Here is a 16823-nt window from a genome sequence, read left to right on the forward strand (position 1 = left end):
GGGAGTCCAAAGGAAATTCCAACATTTTGGTATTGGTCTATGTGAGTTACAAGAGTGCATTCCCAAGGCTTTTGTTTATGCGTGTGTGTTTAGTTTAATGTCCCTAGGCTAATGGTCCTAGGCTAGTAAAAACGATGATGATGAGAAACGATATAGTGGAGTGAAGAAAATGGGAGGACAGGTGTCATTTGGGATTCCAGGTAAGCCAAGGGATCCTACACACGAGATATGAGCCTTTACCACTGAGCTACAGCGCCCTCTGACTGGCATTTCTCAGGTTCATTTCGTAACGACGTTTATCTTCGTCTCCCCTTCGTTTGCTATGCCATATAACGTGAGTACCGAGCTCACAAATTCTTTTGGTTTCAGTAAGGCAGTGTACAGAGTATGTTAAAGGGAATTGCTCTGCTATCCAATGTGAATACTACTTGATTTAATCATATCATATACTAGCAGCGTTCACCCCGCTTCGCTGCGGTCACCCCGGAACGCAATAAACTTTGTTACTTAGATAATTTTTACTTTTTCGCTTTCAAGTGATATGATAAAAACCATAGAAGATTGCAGTAAATCTTAACATTATATCGCCTGTCATTTATGTTAACCCGCCCCGCTTTGCTGCGGTCATCCCGGTGCTGGCATATTGTAAAAGTGTCTGTAAAAATAAGCAAATCAATTAAAAAATTTTAAACAGAAGATTCAAGCTATTTTCCGCTGTATATCGCCTGTCATTTATGTTAACCCGCCGAGTGACACGGTCATGCGGGTTGCATATAAATACGTTTATTTTTACCTATGATTGAACTAATAACAAAGGATTTGTACGTTATGGACACTTGAATGGTCAATTATCTCATGACACTGGTAATTAAAAATTAAAGTGATATGATAAAAACCATCTGGGGTCCAAATCCTAATAACCCCCCAAAAATGAAAGAAATTGGTTCAGCCGTATTAGCGTGATGAGCGGACAAAGGATTTTGTACGTTCTCTTTTATATATATAGATATATGAATATCGAACCTTACAAGGTTCTAGAATGCAGGTCTCCCTCCAGCAGGGTTCCCAAATGTCCCGGATTTTAAATGATAGTCCCTTATTTTATGATTTTGTCCCGCGTCCTGGGAAGCTTCGATACGGGACGGCAAAATTACCGTATTTTGACCAAATGGCAATCCCCTATATGTTGTAAGACCAATAGCTCTAAATCACAAGCTTCAATTTACCGACTTATTGGCTGTTGTTGAACAGTTGAAGCTTGAAGACAAGGTATCGTTAGACGACTTATGAATTTTCTTTAGTAAAAGACTGTATTGATATCTTGGTGGCGGAAAGGAACATGAGTGTGGCAGTAAATGACATGCTATTTCAGAAAAGCTCTGAGTTGCCAAATTTATTTAAGGTCGTCTCCTTTTTCCTATGCATCCCACCGTCAAATTCATTTGTGGAAATTGTTTTCTCACATACGATATGAATTTGAAATTGACTGACACAAGAATTATGTGATCTGCCCAGTTGCTGAGAGCTGAACTTATGGTAGCAATCAACTTTAAGCTGCAATGAGTTTTTCTACAGCCTAAATAATAATAATAATAATAATAATAATAATAATAATAATAATAATAATAATAATAATAATAATAATAATAAACAGTTAAGTCAAGCGTGAAGTACGATTTTTTAAAGAAAGTTTAAGTAACTTAAATCCAATGTTTTAAAAATAAGATTTACCTAATATTTCTTATAATAACTCTTTGTATTAGTTCATACTTTTCTATTTCTTTCAATCTAAAATGATTACATTTTTTATTTGATGTGTGGCTCATTTTTTTACCACTAGAACGTGTTTATCAAAATCCTTCTCGTAATACTTATTAAAACTGGTCAGCCCGTCCCTTTATCTTGACTAATTTTATTTGGAAACCCTGCCCCCCAGGTCCATGTCCCAAAGGCCAAGTTAGGTGAATTGCAACAAAGTAAACTATTTCAAACTATTAAATAAAAGTAACAGTGGGGGCAGAGCACCCCAGGCCGGTAGCCAGCCCAAAAATTTAGGGGGGGGCCCGATCCAACAATATTATAGTTCATCACCATATTGTAGTTCATTTGCAAGCCTATCATGAAAATTTTAGAGGGGGCCAGCAAAACTTTAGGGTGGGCCCGTCCCCCCTAGACCCCCCTGGATACGGGCCTGGAGCACCCCCCCTTCCACACCGTCCAAACGTATATTATTTTAGAATATAGGTAAAAGTGCACTTCGTGCAGAACATTCGTAGGAACCATACCTAAACGAGCCCTGCGGCGCTTCTAACCCCCTTCGCTTTCTCAGCTATGTTTTCTACAGTAACACTGGATATTTGCTACATTGGGGGAGAAACTAAAATATACCTAAAATCTTTTGTTGTGCACAAAGTGTACTCTTGCCAGATTATGTTATTAGAAGAAATCCTTCAATGCAAATGGAATTTTAGTTAATTAGTAATTTCGAATAATTTATTTTGTCGTAATTCACCCAATTTGCCCCCAAAAAACAAAAGTAACCAGGAACGTCAATAACATCAGACAATGCAAAACAATATACCCACTGCGAACAAATGAGTTTTAATGAAACCACGCTGGATGAAAAAAAAAAGAAATGTAAACCCGTAAAACCCCATCACACACTAATCAATAAATAGAACACTAAAATAAAATATAAAATGTACACAGAACAAACAACGTATAAAACAATGTATTGTAATACTTCGGCAGATTCAGACAATACAATCACATGCAACGTCAACCGCCAATGAATAATTCAACATCGACTCCGAATACGAAAACGAAAGGGAATGGAATTTCGAATAAAACAAAAGCAAACTAAAATTAAATTTATCAATGTAAAATCAAAGAAATAACTAAAAAAAATTCATTTATCCAAAATTATAATTAAGTAAAACATTATTATTGCTTTATGTATGAAACAATAGACCTACATATGACTAGTGTGGTTAAGTAAACAAACATGGTAGTGGACGGTTCAAAGATTGAAGTTCAATTTTCTTAATTTCGGTAATAATATATTTCAACGATTTAAAAAAGTCCAAAAATTGGAAGAAAAGAATAAAGAACGAAAACGAACCAAAACAAGATACATAAAATATATTTCATTAGGCGGACCTGTTTTCTAAACCTTTCCAAAAAAGTGGGAGGGGAGGAAAAAAGAGAAGCAGGGGGTATCATTTGGGATTCCAGGTGAAGCAAGGGATCTCACACACAAGAAATGAGCACTTTACCACTGAACTACAGCGCCCTCTGCCTGGCATTTCCCAGGTTCGATTCGTAGCGATGCCTATCTTCTTCCCTTAGTTTATTATACCATATAATTTGAATATTGAATTCGTAAATTATTCTGGTTTCAGTAAAGCAGTGTACACTGTATATTAAAGCTAGTTGTGCTGCTATTCATTGTGAATACTGCTTATTTTAATCATATCACATATGAAAATCGAACGTTATTAACTTCGCAAGAAGGGAAAAAGAGAAGGAATCTCCCTTGATGTGCAGAAAAGGGAGCAGTTTGATTTGACTTGGGTAGGAGCATTTGTCAATTCTAAGTATCCCATACAATAAGTATACAATTGACAGGATTTATTAATAACTTCATATGAACGATAGAACAATAAAGTTTGCTAGGGTAACCCAGATTTTTTTTTTTTTTTAATAATCGGAGGAGATAACAATATACAAGGGGTTTACACTGGAACACTTTGCTAAATGACGTACCCTGCACAAGACATGACATGTAATAGCATTTTTAAAAATTTATATTAGTTCCAGGAAGGGTGAAAGAAGGCGGTAGTGAGCTGCAGTCTGCAAGAAACACTGGTATAAGCCATTTAGGCCTCTGTTGTGCTAATTAATAGTTTCATTCGAACATTTTAAAGAGGATGACATTAACTGCGGATAATTTTATGGGAAGATATATCACAGAAAAAGAAGTTTTATTTTTAAATTCGATATTTTTTTTTCCCTTACATTTAGCCAGTTGATTCGTGCACCATATAAGAAATATAATGAATATATAAATAGGCCATTACCACTAATCGTCTTCCATTTCTGTCTAAACTTTTATCCAAATTTAGTTGTAATACAAAGCACTGTAAATTTAGCTACGTACACGTTGTGTTTTAATCACATATAAGTTGGTCGTAAGTTCAGAGTAGAGAGACTTTTGCTAAAGTTTATTTGGAGGGGGAAAAAAGGAAACAGATATAAAGTTTAACGTACACGAAGCTTGGAACAAGAAGGTCATTTCCGGTTTTTCTTAGGGGAGGGGCCAAGGTTCTTCGCCTATATCATAGGTAGTGTATTACTATCCCCTGTGTACTACCATGGGGTGATTTGGGACCCCAGAGGTGTTTATCATGATATATCTTTTAAACAAGTGAGATTACAATTTAGCATTTTCTTGCATTCTATCTCGAGTGTATGCTAAAGATGCCTACTAAAAATTTCAGTTGTATGTTTGATGGTTCTGTGTAAAGAACATAATTTAGGTGGGGTTCTAGAACACCTCACGGTAATTCCTGTGTTAACAATGTTCTTGGTAGTTCACAAGGGCTATACTATACTATTGATTTCATATATGCAAGGGTAAAGGTGAGGGGGAATGCCGTTCCGCCACTTCCAGAAAATATGTATGGCGTCCCTCCACTTCCTAAAAATTTACAATGGGCAAAGATAGGCACAGGGGACAGCGTGACGTCATGCGTCCCCCAGCCTTTTCAGATACTCTTTTACCCCTGCATATATGTATTGTTTTACCTCTGGAAGAGTAGAGGTCATTATTTAATTACCCCTTATCGTATATCCCTGGAAAGGAGTAGCTAAGAGGGATACGAGAGTGTTGCTCTTCGAAAGGAATGTGAGAGAAAAAGTATTACTTCAGAAGGGGTAACACTGATGCCCGGCAGTCATTGAATCCTAGGAACTTACATAAACCGTATATTTAACACATTCGAGTCTCAGCACGTCACATAGCTATGGTGTTTCTCTTCTCCGCAGTGGACGTATCATGTCTTCCCGACGTGCTGAAATTTCCGTTAATTTGAACATTGGATGGCTATCCGTAGACGACTTTCGACTTGTCATATACTTTGTGATCATTTTAGTACTTGTAAAAAAAATCCAGGTAGCAGTACATCCGGTGCAGAGGGTATTAGAGTGATAACAATTGGCATACGTTTCCCGCGTGTTTAGTAGCATTCTTCCTTCGCTAGCAGCAATTACTCTCGCGTCTTTATATGCATTTTTGACTCAAACTGGGAGATTTATCCTTAGAAGAAATATGGAATATGCTTGATGAGTTTGCTCTTGATTTTGCATCTGAAATTGATGATTCAAATATTGACCAGATTATTTTGGCGACGCTTCTATAGCAGGGAAGTTCAGTTTTTCTTTTTTCTTTTAGCTTGACTGACCAATAAGGATGACTTTAACAATCATTTATGTGAGTGGGTGGGGGTCTCCCTTCGAAATGTTTTTTTAGATATAACAATCGTATTTATTTATTTATATTCTTATACATCTTCTCGCAATGGTAGCATGACAGAAGGGCGAATGCAAAAAGGGTGAACGACGAAAGAGCGACTCCAGGCGAAAAATAGAAATAATCGGTCTTGCACTATATTTTTACTTTAAAACCTTTCTGCCATTTCAAAGTATCTAATGTTTGTGTTCATGGTTTGTAATATTTGAAGGTCTGTAATGCGCCAGGAAGCTCATATGGGTTTCATTAAAATTTACTTACTTAATCATGAATAGTCAGGGAAATTAATACAGTGAAACCTCCCTTAACGGACACCTCTATAATACGGACAGATTTTTTTGTCTCGGCAAAAATATATGTTCTCTTACGGAACAAAAGCCTCCCTTTTACGGACACTCTCAGATACGGACAGTCCTTTTCCCCCCAAACGTTTCAATAACCTCTTCATAACGCACAGGAATTATTCTCGGCTCTGCAATATATTACAGTAGACAGAAAAGTCTTTTCCCCACAAGTGCATCTATCATGAGTCTAGACCTGGTGAATTATCAAACAGAATAGCTTCAAGCTGAACTTGAAATTATTTTTTTCTGTCCGCAATAAACTGCTTTCTGGTAGAAATCCTAGATAACCTTCAATAAGCAATAACGCTCATGCAGGGTCAGTCGTATGGCCAAGAATTCGGCTTAAGTTTAGAGTTGCCCCTCCAGTCTGAAGGTGCCCTTGGACTTTGCAACATACAAAAAACAGTGCTCAAAGTATTAAAAATTTTTACATTTCACTTGACTTCAGTAGTCCGTGGGCTTCACAAAAATTTAAAAGGTTTTCTTCATTATTCATCCGTTACACCTGTTCGCCATATTTTACAAGCACCATGTGCTGAAACCTTCCGCGAATGCTTCCGCATCCGGCAAATAGTACTAACTTCCACATATCTTTTCTCGCATTAAACATAACTATCCTGCCGAACTTACATTCCTAAACATCAAATAAAAACTTCAAATTATCCTTTCTTACCTCATTTCTCTTGTAAATTTTCCTGATTTTTATAAAAAGCGGAGGGGTAACTCTAAACTTAACCCAAGAATTCTATGCGAAAGATCTTCCCTTCCCTAACAAATTTAGCCCCTTCCCCCCACGCACATGTTTCTTCCGAAACCGTACTGAGATTCTCAGAGGACATTTCCTAATGAGTTGAGAAAAAAGCATGCCTTTTTCGGTAAACTAAAGAGTTTAGCCGGTTGCAGTATACGAATATATTAACACATCCCTCAGCAATAATATTATTAAACAGAAATGAATTTCTCCTTCATCCCTCCGAGTAATTCAAATACGTACTAAATAGAGTATTTTCACATTGAATTTTACGTATTTACTCTCATACATACTATATTTTTACTGTATATTACTGCATACAATTACCGTTGTGAGAAATTAAATTTCTGTAACCTCTCTGTAACGGACACCTCTCAGTAACGGACAAATATTCACGTCCCATTGGTGTCCGTTATTCAGAGGTTTCACTGTATCACAATTTCAGTAAAATTCACTTCCTTACTCATGGAAAGTCAAGAAAATCAATGTCTCAATTTCAGTAAAATTTTCTTTGTTATTCATGGATTTCATTAAAATTTACTTACTTAATCATGGATAGTCAGGGAAATTAATATCACAATTTCAGTATGGAAAATCATAGAAATCAATGTCAGTGGCAACTATTTTTTATGCTTTCTACATGTTTCAAGGTATGAGCATTTTTATGTATAGTTACACTATGAGCTCTTACTCTGTAACGCTTCATGAGATAGGGAAGGGATGAAATAGGGAACAGAGATGCCCACTTTGACCTAACATCACACACACACACTCGTTATCGTCAATCTGGCACTTCGTTCACTCGATCCCACACACACTCACATCATGAATTTAGAACTCGCGTTTATTTAATTTCACGCACCGTGAAGTTGGGTCTGATTGTAAGCGTGAGTTATTAGCATGTGAGCGCCCGACCTCATGAATTCGGGCAACTATAAAGCGAACAAAGAAAAATTAAAGAACAAATAAAAAGCTGACAAGTGTCAAGATGGGCGACATGTTGCGATGCAGAGACATGTTCATTTATTCTAACTACATGCGTATATGTACAAGGATATATCAAAAGTCCGGGAGCATAGGGCAACTCCGTTATAAGTCAAAAGGTACAACAAAAAAAGGAAGAGAGAAAACCGTTGGAAATAGGATTTTCAGTCTCAAAAGATGGAATTTTTCCAATCTCACTACCGTTTGGGCTGCATACTAGTAAGGTGGCCTATGGTAAATGAAAAACCAGTCTTTCCAGTTCAGAGGCTATTCGAACACAACGTCAGGGCATGCAAAACGAACGCACGGAACGTCCACAGTGTTGTGTAAGGAAACCTGGAACACCTCGACCTTGTTTTCCAACAATGCTATATTCTTGGTGTGCCAAGAGAACAGCCTGTTAAACTGGTGAAGTTGCTTTGCCATTTAACATAGGACACCTTACTAATATGCAGCCCAAACGACTGGTGCAGTTGCAAAAATTCCTCATTTTAGATTAAAAATGCCTATTTCCTACAATTTTCTTCTCTTTTTCATTTATTTCGTATCCTTACTCACAACAGAGGTGGTCTATCAGAAGTGAAGTTCCCCGCACTTCTGATATAACCCATATACAGGATGTCTCAAAAGTCCCTTGATATAGGATAATTCTGTTATCAGAGTTACATGAAAGTAGAAGAGGGGAAACCGTCTCCAAATATGTTCTCAATCTAAGGTGAAGGAATTTTTGAAATCGGACGAGCCATTTGGGCTGTACACTCTTAATGCGCCCAATGTTATATGAATATGCAACGTTGCCATTTACCTGGACCCACAACATAAGTGAAGGAAGTTACTGTCTTTTACTCTAAGGTGTCGATGACCAGCCACTTCAAACAGTAACTTCATTCAGTAACTAGTATGTGCCCTATCAAAATATCCATGTTTCGAATCCTGCGGTACTTCCGCAACAATTTTTATAGAGGTAGTTGGTGAGTACTTCAAATCATATGCCCGTAGCCAAACTGCATCTCTAGAAATCGTCGCGTGAGTATCTTAGGATTCTAAAACATGTATTTTTGGATAGCGCACATATTAGTTCCTAAGTGAAGTCTTGACCGGACTACGTTAAGTTCCATAGTTTTGGAGTTATGGACATTTAAAGTTCATTTTTTCATGCTTTCGGCAGCCTTAACTCCGAAAGGAAGCATTTGTTCACCCAGTTTGGTCTATACTTTTCGTTTTATCACGCTGTCAGGAATCCCCTCCCAAACGTTGTCGGTGTTGTTTTCAAACACCCTGTAATGTATATATATATGTAATATATATATATATATATATATATATATATATATATATATATATATATATATATATATATATATATATATATATATATGTGTGTGTGTGTGTGTGTGTGTGTGTGTGTGTGTGTGTGTGTGTGTGTGTGTGTGTGTGTGTGTGTGTGTGTGTGTGTGTGTGTGTGTGTGTGTGTGTGTGTGTGTGTGTGTGTGTGTGTGTGTGTGTGTGTGTGTGTGTGTGTGTGTGTGTGTGTGTGTGTGTGTGTGTGTGTGTGTGTGTGTGTGTGTGTGTGTAACGGGTATTCTAAAAATGTCACCCACGGAGACAACAGAACGCTATTCAAGTCAAAATAAAACGAAAATGCTATATAACTGTATATCCTCGGAGGCTTTCTTCAACCGCTATGAAGAATGAAAAAACTTCATTATGTCGCAAAATGTGGTAGATTAACTTGTAACCATTCGCATTTCTCTACGAATCCATCAAGCAGATACATTGATTATTACGACAAAAGATGGCGCCACTGTCAATCTATCGATATTGATTAACAGTTCGAAAGAATAGGTGTATCTATTTGATGGATTGATATATATCTACTTTATGGTTCTTTATCTGCGACGTTGCCACATAATGCAGCTCGCATCTGCAGACGAAGCCCCGAAAGGTATACAATTATATGTATTTTTCGATGTGTTTTGTCTTGTAGAATACAATAGTGCTCTGTAGTTCGTGAGCGCCATTTTTAAAAACGCGCGATTAATATATATATATAGTAAATAAACGTACAACATATTTTCTTCTATGCTGTTTTTCAAGTGTTCTTCGCTGTATGAACACTAGCTCCCTGAACAAGAAACCAGTTCCTTTTCAAATAACACTACCACTTATACAGCTTGCGAACATTAGCAAGTAATTTGATTCATTTTAATTTGAAGCCAAAATATGTATGTTTTATTTTATTAATTTGCGCAGAAATAAACTAGTATTTGTAATATATAGGAAAGATAAAGCAGTGTGGTGAACTCAGTATTTGTATATTTTAGTTGTTATATTTGCTTGCTTTTGAATAATATATCCTTGTATGTTCCTATTAGTGAGAAATGAACGATATTTCGTCTAATGTAGTTTTGTATACTTTTCAGTAACCATGAAAGCTGTTACCTGTAGTAGAAGTTCCCATCAATAGGTCACCTGTAATGCAATCAGTATCAGGTAATTTTAGTCTTGCATTAAATGTTTCTTCCATGTAAAATTTATGCGGTATTATTTTTCATAAAAATAACTGAAACGGAAGTCAAAATTATAGTTTGTATAGCATACTAATCGACGAATGCTGACCGTTATGACAGAAGTGGAGCTTATAAGAAGTCATATTGGTTCTCTTCGTGGAAAATATAATTACCTAATTATATCATAAATACTGTCACAAGTTTGAATGTGAATAACACAGAGAATATTAACACAAAGGCAATTTATTTGGTCATGTTTTACATTGATATGTTGTACACCTGACGCAAGAATTATTTTTCGAAATGTCCCCCCTTGATCTTGATGCAGGCACGAAGTCTGTCCGGCCACTGGTCAATGGCATTACGTACCACGTCCATGGGAAAATTGTTCACTGCTCGGGTCAAGGATTGTTTCAGACTGTCGACAGATGGATGCCGTTTATGGCAGACCTTTGCCTGAAGGACTACCCAAAGTTCGTAGTCCAATGGGTTAAGATCCGGGCTGCTAGAAGGCAAATCAGTGGTAGAAATGAAGTCGGGGACGTTCCGTGCCAGCCAGTCCTGGGTTTTCGCTTCGTGACCTAGAGCGAGATCCTGCTGGAAGGTCCACCTTTCTCCAGGGAACATGGTAGCAGACAGTTGTTTCACTATAGGTGTTAGCAGTGTGTCCTGGTACACCTTGGCGGATGTTTTAACACCTTGTTCGCAAAAAATGCAGCTGAGTTGTGCCTGAGTAGCTCACTCCCCACCAAACCATCACTGAGGCAGGATGATGTGCCCTCTGAACTCTTGGAGCTGCCTCAGCATCTGCAGTAAATGACGTGGCATACACACGGTCATTTTGGGCGTTGTAGGCCTGCTCAATTGTAAACACCTTTTCGTAAGTGAACAGAATTTTTCTGTGCAGATTGTTGGCGTAACGTCGCAACAGTCTCTTTGATTTAAGGACCCTCTGCGGCATTAATGTTTGGGTCAGAAAGTGACCAGTCCGCCTCTTATACGCCCGTAGATGTAAGTCGCTCCTGAGCACACGAGACATGGAATTTCTGCTGATGTTCATCTCAGCAGCCATCACACTTTGTGTTCGAACAGGATTTCTTCGAATTCTTGCTGCGACTGGTTTCTGGACCTGCGGGATTCGTGCCGTCCGTGGTCTGCCACTCCTTGCGCGGTCAGCTGCCGTTCTAGTCTCGGTGTATCGCTGTATGGCGCGATACACGAATCTCTTGCTGATTTGTAAGGGTTTCAGGAGGTTGAAAATCTCATCTGCTGTCTTACCGACCTTGTGTAGTGCAATTACTGCTACATAATTTTCGTAATCGCCCCATTCCATCAGAACTCAGTACAATATCAACGTATGTCATGAACAGTCAAACACACACTGCATGCATCTTCCACTCTTCTCCTTTGTGCCACTCCGGATGCCTACAGCGCCACTCCAAACTTTGTGACAGTATTTATGATATAACTAGGTAATATTTTAACACGGAGTTAACGATGTGGAGTTCCTAAGCATCTTTGTTTTTTAGTTCATTGATTTCTATTGGGAATAATAATAATAATAATAATTATTATTATTATTATTATTATTATTATTATTATTATTATTATTATTATTATTATTATTATTATTATTATTATTATTATTTTAAGGAATTGTAATTATGTGATTGTCTTCAGTGTAGCTAAATGTCAGACGTAGCTAGAAACTTATAAAGAAAGAGCTCACGCAAACAAGAATACATATATATCTAGTTTCACCATAAATACTGTTCCAAAGTTTTAAGTACACTGACACAAAATGGTTAGAGATATTTTAATATCCTAATAACATGAGTTACACAGATGCATTATGAACCAAAATCACAAGTAATTATTCAAAATGGCCATCATTAGCATGCACACAGTTCTTAAGTCTTTGTGGCCATTCATCAATTCCATTACGCAACTCACCAACTGGAAAATCTGCTACTGCCTTCCGAAGAGACTGCTTTAAAATTTCTATCTTGGGAAGTCTCTTCTTGCAAGCCATCTCCTGAAGGTTGGGCCACAATTTGTAGTCCAAAGGGTGTAGATCCGGACTTGAAGAAGGCCAATCTGAAGTGGAAATAAAGTTCGGAACATTCACCTTCAGCCACTGCTGGGTTGTTCTTGCCTTGTGTGCTGGGGCTGAGTCTTGCTGAAACTCCAGTACTTTCTATGGAAAGGATGTCGGTGAAATTCTTTGCTAGTCTCTAAAGCACTGTCTGCTGGTATATTTTGGCTGATGTCGTGACCCCTTTTCACAGAAATGGAGCTCCGTTGTACCCTCGTGGCTCATACCCCACCTTACTATGACTGAGGCAGGATGCCGGTCCTCCCCCTGGATTCTTGGAACCTTTTCATCAGCTTCTGTAGAGGATGTGGCGTAGATCCTGTCATTTTGGGCATTGAAATTCTCCTCACCACTGAAAATCTTTTCATCAGTGAAAAGGATTCGACGTTACCAATTTACTGCATAACGCTTAAGTAAGCGCTTTGTTTTTAGGAGCCTTTGGTACTTCAGTTCATTTGTCAGGTGATGTCCTTTGCGTCGTTTGTAAGCATGGAGTCCCAGGTCACTGCTTAACGTGCGATACCGACATTTTCTTATCCTTAGCTTATGAGCCATAACTGACAGTTCCCCAATTGGATTTCGTCGGACAGGCACCGCCACTGCTTTCGCAAGTTTCGGTGTTCGTAGTCTTCCTTGCTGCGGGCGATTTTTCACAGTTCCAGTCTCAGCAAAGCGCTGGATACTGTGGTAAACGAATTTTTTACTAATTAGCAGCTTTTGGAGGGTTTTGAAAATCTCTCCTGGTGATTTGCCTACCTTGTGCAATGCTATCACGACCACACGATTATCATACTCGGCCCATTCCATCTTGAACACTTACAACCAGGGTTTGAAAAAACCCGGGTTTTTCTGAAAAAGCCCAACCCACCTGGGCCCATATGGGTTTTTTCGGGTTTTATTGGGTTTAATTGGGTTTTATCAAAATATTTCAATGTCTTTGGGGTAAAGGTGTTAAAATGTGATTTATATTTCAAAATTATCATTGTCACAACTTGCAACAATTTTCTAATCACTGCTGTTTTGAAAAAATGGCCGCCATTTTGAAATTTTACGTTGGATCATCGCCAAAATATATACAGCTAATTTAGAGTATCTCGTGCTTCTACTCTAAAAATTTCGACTTAAAAGACCGAAAATTGCGCTTTGTAGCGTGCATACCCGCTATTTTGAAAAAAAATAAATTGTCACTATTTTGAAATTTTACGTTGGTATGCCGCCAAAATCTATACAGGAAATTTAGTGTGTCTCGTGCTTGTACTCTGAAAATTTACACTTAAAAGACCGGAAGTGATTCCCTGTAGTATGTGTGGTACAAGCAGACGAACGAACAAATGCAGATTGAATCATCCCAGAAGCCTTAGTGACGTTTGCCAAATATGAATACCAAATATATTAATTTAACAGCGTAAAATAAATGTTTTTTATTGTTGAAGTTCACTTTCGATACCTTGTGCGTTCAATTACGGGAATTTCCCGAGCACTTGTTTCAAGAGAGATCTTTCCAGAAAATTAATTTAAGACCATTAAGAAAGATATAATTCATATTTTACAAAATAAACTAGCTTTTGGCTAGCTGGGGGCTCTGTCCCTAGATCCCCGAGTTTGGTCGGCCTACGGCCTCACATTTCTTATCTATTGCCCTTTGCATCAACAGTGAGTTTCGTGAACTTGCTCTTCATATTTCCTGAATCTGTCCACCCGGGGGCATCGCCCCCCACACGCTTTCTTCGCTCGGCCTACGGCCTCGCATCTCTTGAACCCACAATTCTATCATTTCTTTTCCTATTTCAACTATTTAAAAAATAAGATTTTGTATCCCAAAATAATACTAATAGTTTTACTAATACACTACATGTTTACTGGTAGCATCGGCATCTATGCCTTTAAACGCGTCAAACGTATGAGGGACAACGTCCCTCGGCGTCGCCGAGTTGGTGAGCACACTATTCACGGAAAGCATTTTCTAAAGTACAGGGTGTCCGAGAAGTCCTTCCCTGATTACAGAAATTGATAACTCAGGCTAGAAATAAGATAGAAATATGAAACTGGTGTTGAATTGTTTACAAACTATAAAAGTTTTTGTCTGTGTTAGGTTTGTTCTGTTTTACCAAGTCTCGGATTTTTTTTTTTTTTTTTTTTTTTTTTTTTTTTTTTTTAAGGTTTGTAGTACGTAAGTAAGAAGCCCAAGAAGCCATGCCAACCAACCAGGAGAAGGCACAGTGTGTCCTGTGGTACCATGAGACACGATCACCAACCACGGTGCAGAGACAGTTCCAGACAACATTTGGGAGGACTCCACCTGATGTCAAGAGCATTAAAGCCTGGTATGAGAAGTTCAAGAACACAGGGTCGGTTGCTGACCTTCCGAGATCTGGTCGACCAAGAACCTCAGCAGACACGGTGGAGGCTGTGCGGCAGTCTTTTCTGAGAAGTCCTAAGAAATCGGTGCGCAGGGCCTCACATGAATTACAGATGCCAAAAAGCTCTATCCATGACATTTTACACAAACGTTTATTGTTTCGTGCTTACAAAGTGCAACTCGTTCAGGCCTTGTTGCCCGACGACGGTACACGTCGATATGACTTTGCGGTCGAAATGCTATCACGTATTGAGGACGATAATGGTTATCTCAGACGAATTGCCTTTTCCGACGAAGTGACATTCTTTGTCAGTGGAGTAGTGAATCGCTACGTGTACCAGATCTTGAAACCCTGCAGCAACGAATAACCACAGTTGTTGCATCGATCCTTCCAGTGATGTTGGCTAATGTGTGGATGGAAATTGAATATCGCCTAGATGTGCTACGTGCTACCAAGGGTGCTCATGTGGAAGTGTACTGATGTGACCAAAACTTTTATAGTTTGTAAACAATTAAACACCAGTTTCATATTTCTATCTTATTTCTAGCCTGAGTTATCAATTTCTGTAATCAGGTAAGGACTTCTCGGACACCCTGTATAAAATTGCATTTTTTTTCCCTTCAAATAGGCTATAAGCATAATCCATACATTAATTTGTTACTTAATTATCTCAAGCTAAGGTAAGGTTTCTTTTTATTCATTCAGTGCATTCAGAACTTTATAAAGGTCTTGTGTTGAATGTTGTTGTATACCTTAACGTGAAAGCATTCAATTCGCCCAAGGAAAGTCTAAAATCTGATAAAAATCACTTTCAATATGATCACCTTGGTTGTATCAATAATATATTAACAAAAAGCTCAAAAACGCAGGTGGGTGTGGGTTTTTTCGGGCTGGGCCCACTTGGGCAAACCCTGCTTACAACTGACACCTTTACACTTCTTTAGCTCATCTAGCAATGACTCTCGCTTCAGATAACGCTCTTGTACAGGCGGAAGTATAGACACTGTCAAAAGTTGGGACAGTATTTATGGTAAGACTAGGTGTATATATAGACCTGACATTTCATGTCCTGCCCGTAATATGTAGCAAAGCATTATATAGAAGTCATTTTCTATTCAGTTTTCTTTAGTTACATGGTATTGAGAAACAGGTGAAATTTGTTAACAGATAGAGGAGAATACTAAACTTCCTTTCGCTACAGTTCATACAGTTCTATTGCCTATCAGATGGCGCCCGTTCAGTGGGTGATACATGGTCATTCTATCGCCTCCCAGATTCCAGTATTTCTAGCTTTTTTCTTTCTTTCTTTCTTCTTTCTTTTATACCGAAGTTTGATACTTCTTAATCCAGATACAATAACTCTTCAATTCCTCATGATTCTGAGTCAACAGCGGATAATTTTATTAGTCCCACGGTTAGTAAGGGATCCGGAATGCTGAAGTCGCGCGCGTTAATAATTCGGATGAGTAGGAACTCAGTTAATATGTATAAAATTTAAACATCCATTTTGTTGTTTAATGCTTTCTTTTCGCTATCGCAGTTGGTAAATTTTAATAGACATACCACAGAGAAATAGATCGAAAAGATTAAGAATACTGGAGCTATATATATATATATATATATATAAAAGTTTGGGAAGTGATTCCTGACATCAAGATAGGACAAAAAGTATATACCAACCTGGGTGCACAAATACTTCCCTTCGAAGTTATATACTCCCGAAAACATGAAAAAATGAACTTTAAAGGTCAATAGCTCCAAAACTATGGGGACATACCGCAGTCAGGTCACGACCTCACTTAGGAACTAGTATATGAGATAACCAAATATCCAAGTTTCACAGTCCTGAAGTACTTCCGTAACAAGTTTTATACAGATAGTTGGTTAGTACTTCAAATTATGTGTCTATGGCCAAACTCTCTATAAAAATTGTTGCGTAAGTACCTTAGGATTCTGAAACATGGATATTGGGATAGGGCACTTGTTAGTTCCTAAGTGAAGTCTTGACCCGACTACGATAGTCCCATAGTATTACAGTTATGTATCTTTAAAGTTAATTTTTTCATGTTTTGGGCAGCCTATAACTCCGAAAGGAAGCATTTGTGCACCCAGCTTGGTCTATGTATATATATATATATATATATATATATATATATATATATATATATATATATATATATATATATATATGGAGAACATATATTAGACCGAATTAGAAACTCCCGGCGTGCAAAACTGTGGAACACAGC

At 37.9% G+C, this 16823-nt stretch overlaps 1 protein-coding gene across 1 annotated transcript in view; it reads left to right on the forward strand.

The window, feature by feature from the left end:
• Nucleotides 1-16823, forward strand: part of LOC145669508 (uncharacterized) — a 39796-nt gene that overhangs the window by 1329 nt on the left and 21644 nt on the right. The window contains exon 2 of the mRNA XM_081737692.1: nucleotides 10033-10102. Coding sequence (XP_081593818.1) covers nucleotides 10087-10102 — 16 coding nt within the window. The 5' untranslated portion in view covers nucleotides 10033-10086. The remainder of the gene's footprint in view (nucleotides 1-10032; nucleotides 10103-16823) is intronic.

Source organism: Thermobia domestica, chromosome 14 (assembly GCF_964235325.1).
Source record: "Thermobia domestica chromosome 14, izTheDome1.hap1.1, whole genome shotgun sequence".
Taxonomy (NCBI): Eukaryota; Metazoa; Arthropoda; class Insecta; order Zygentoma; family Lepismatidae; genus Thermobia; species Thermobia domestica.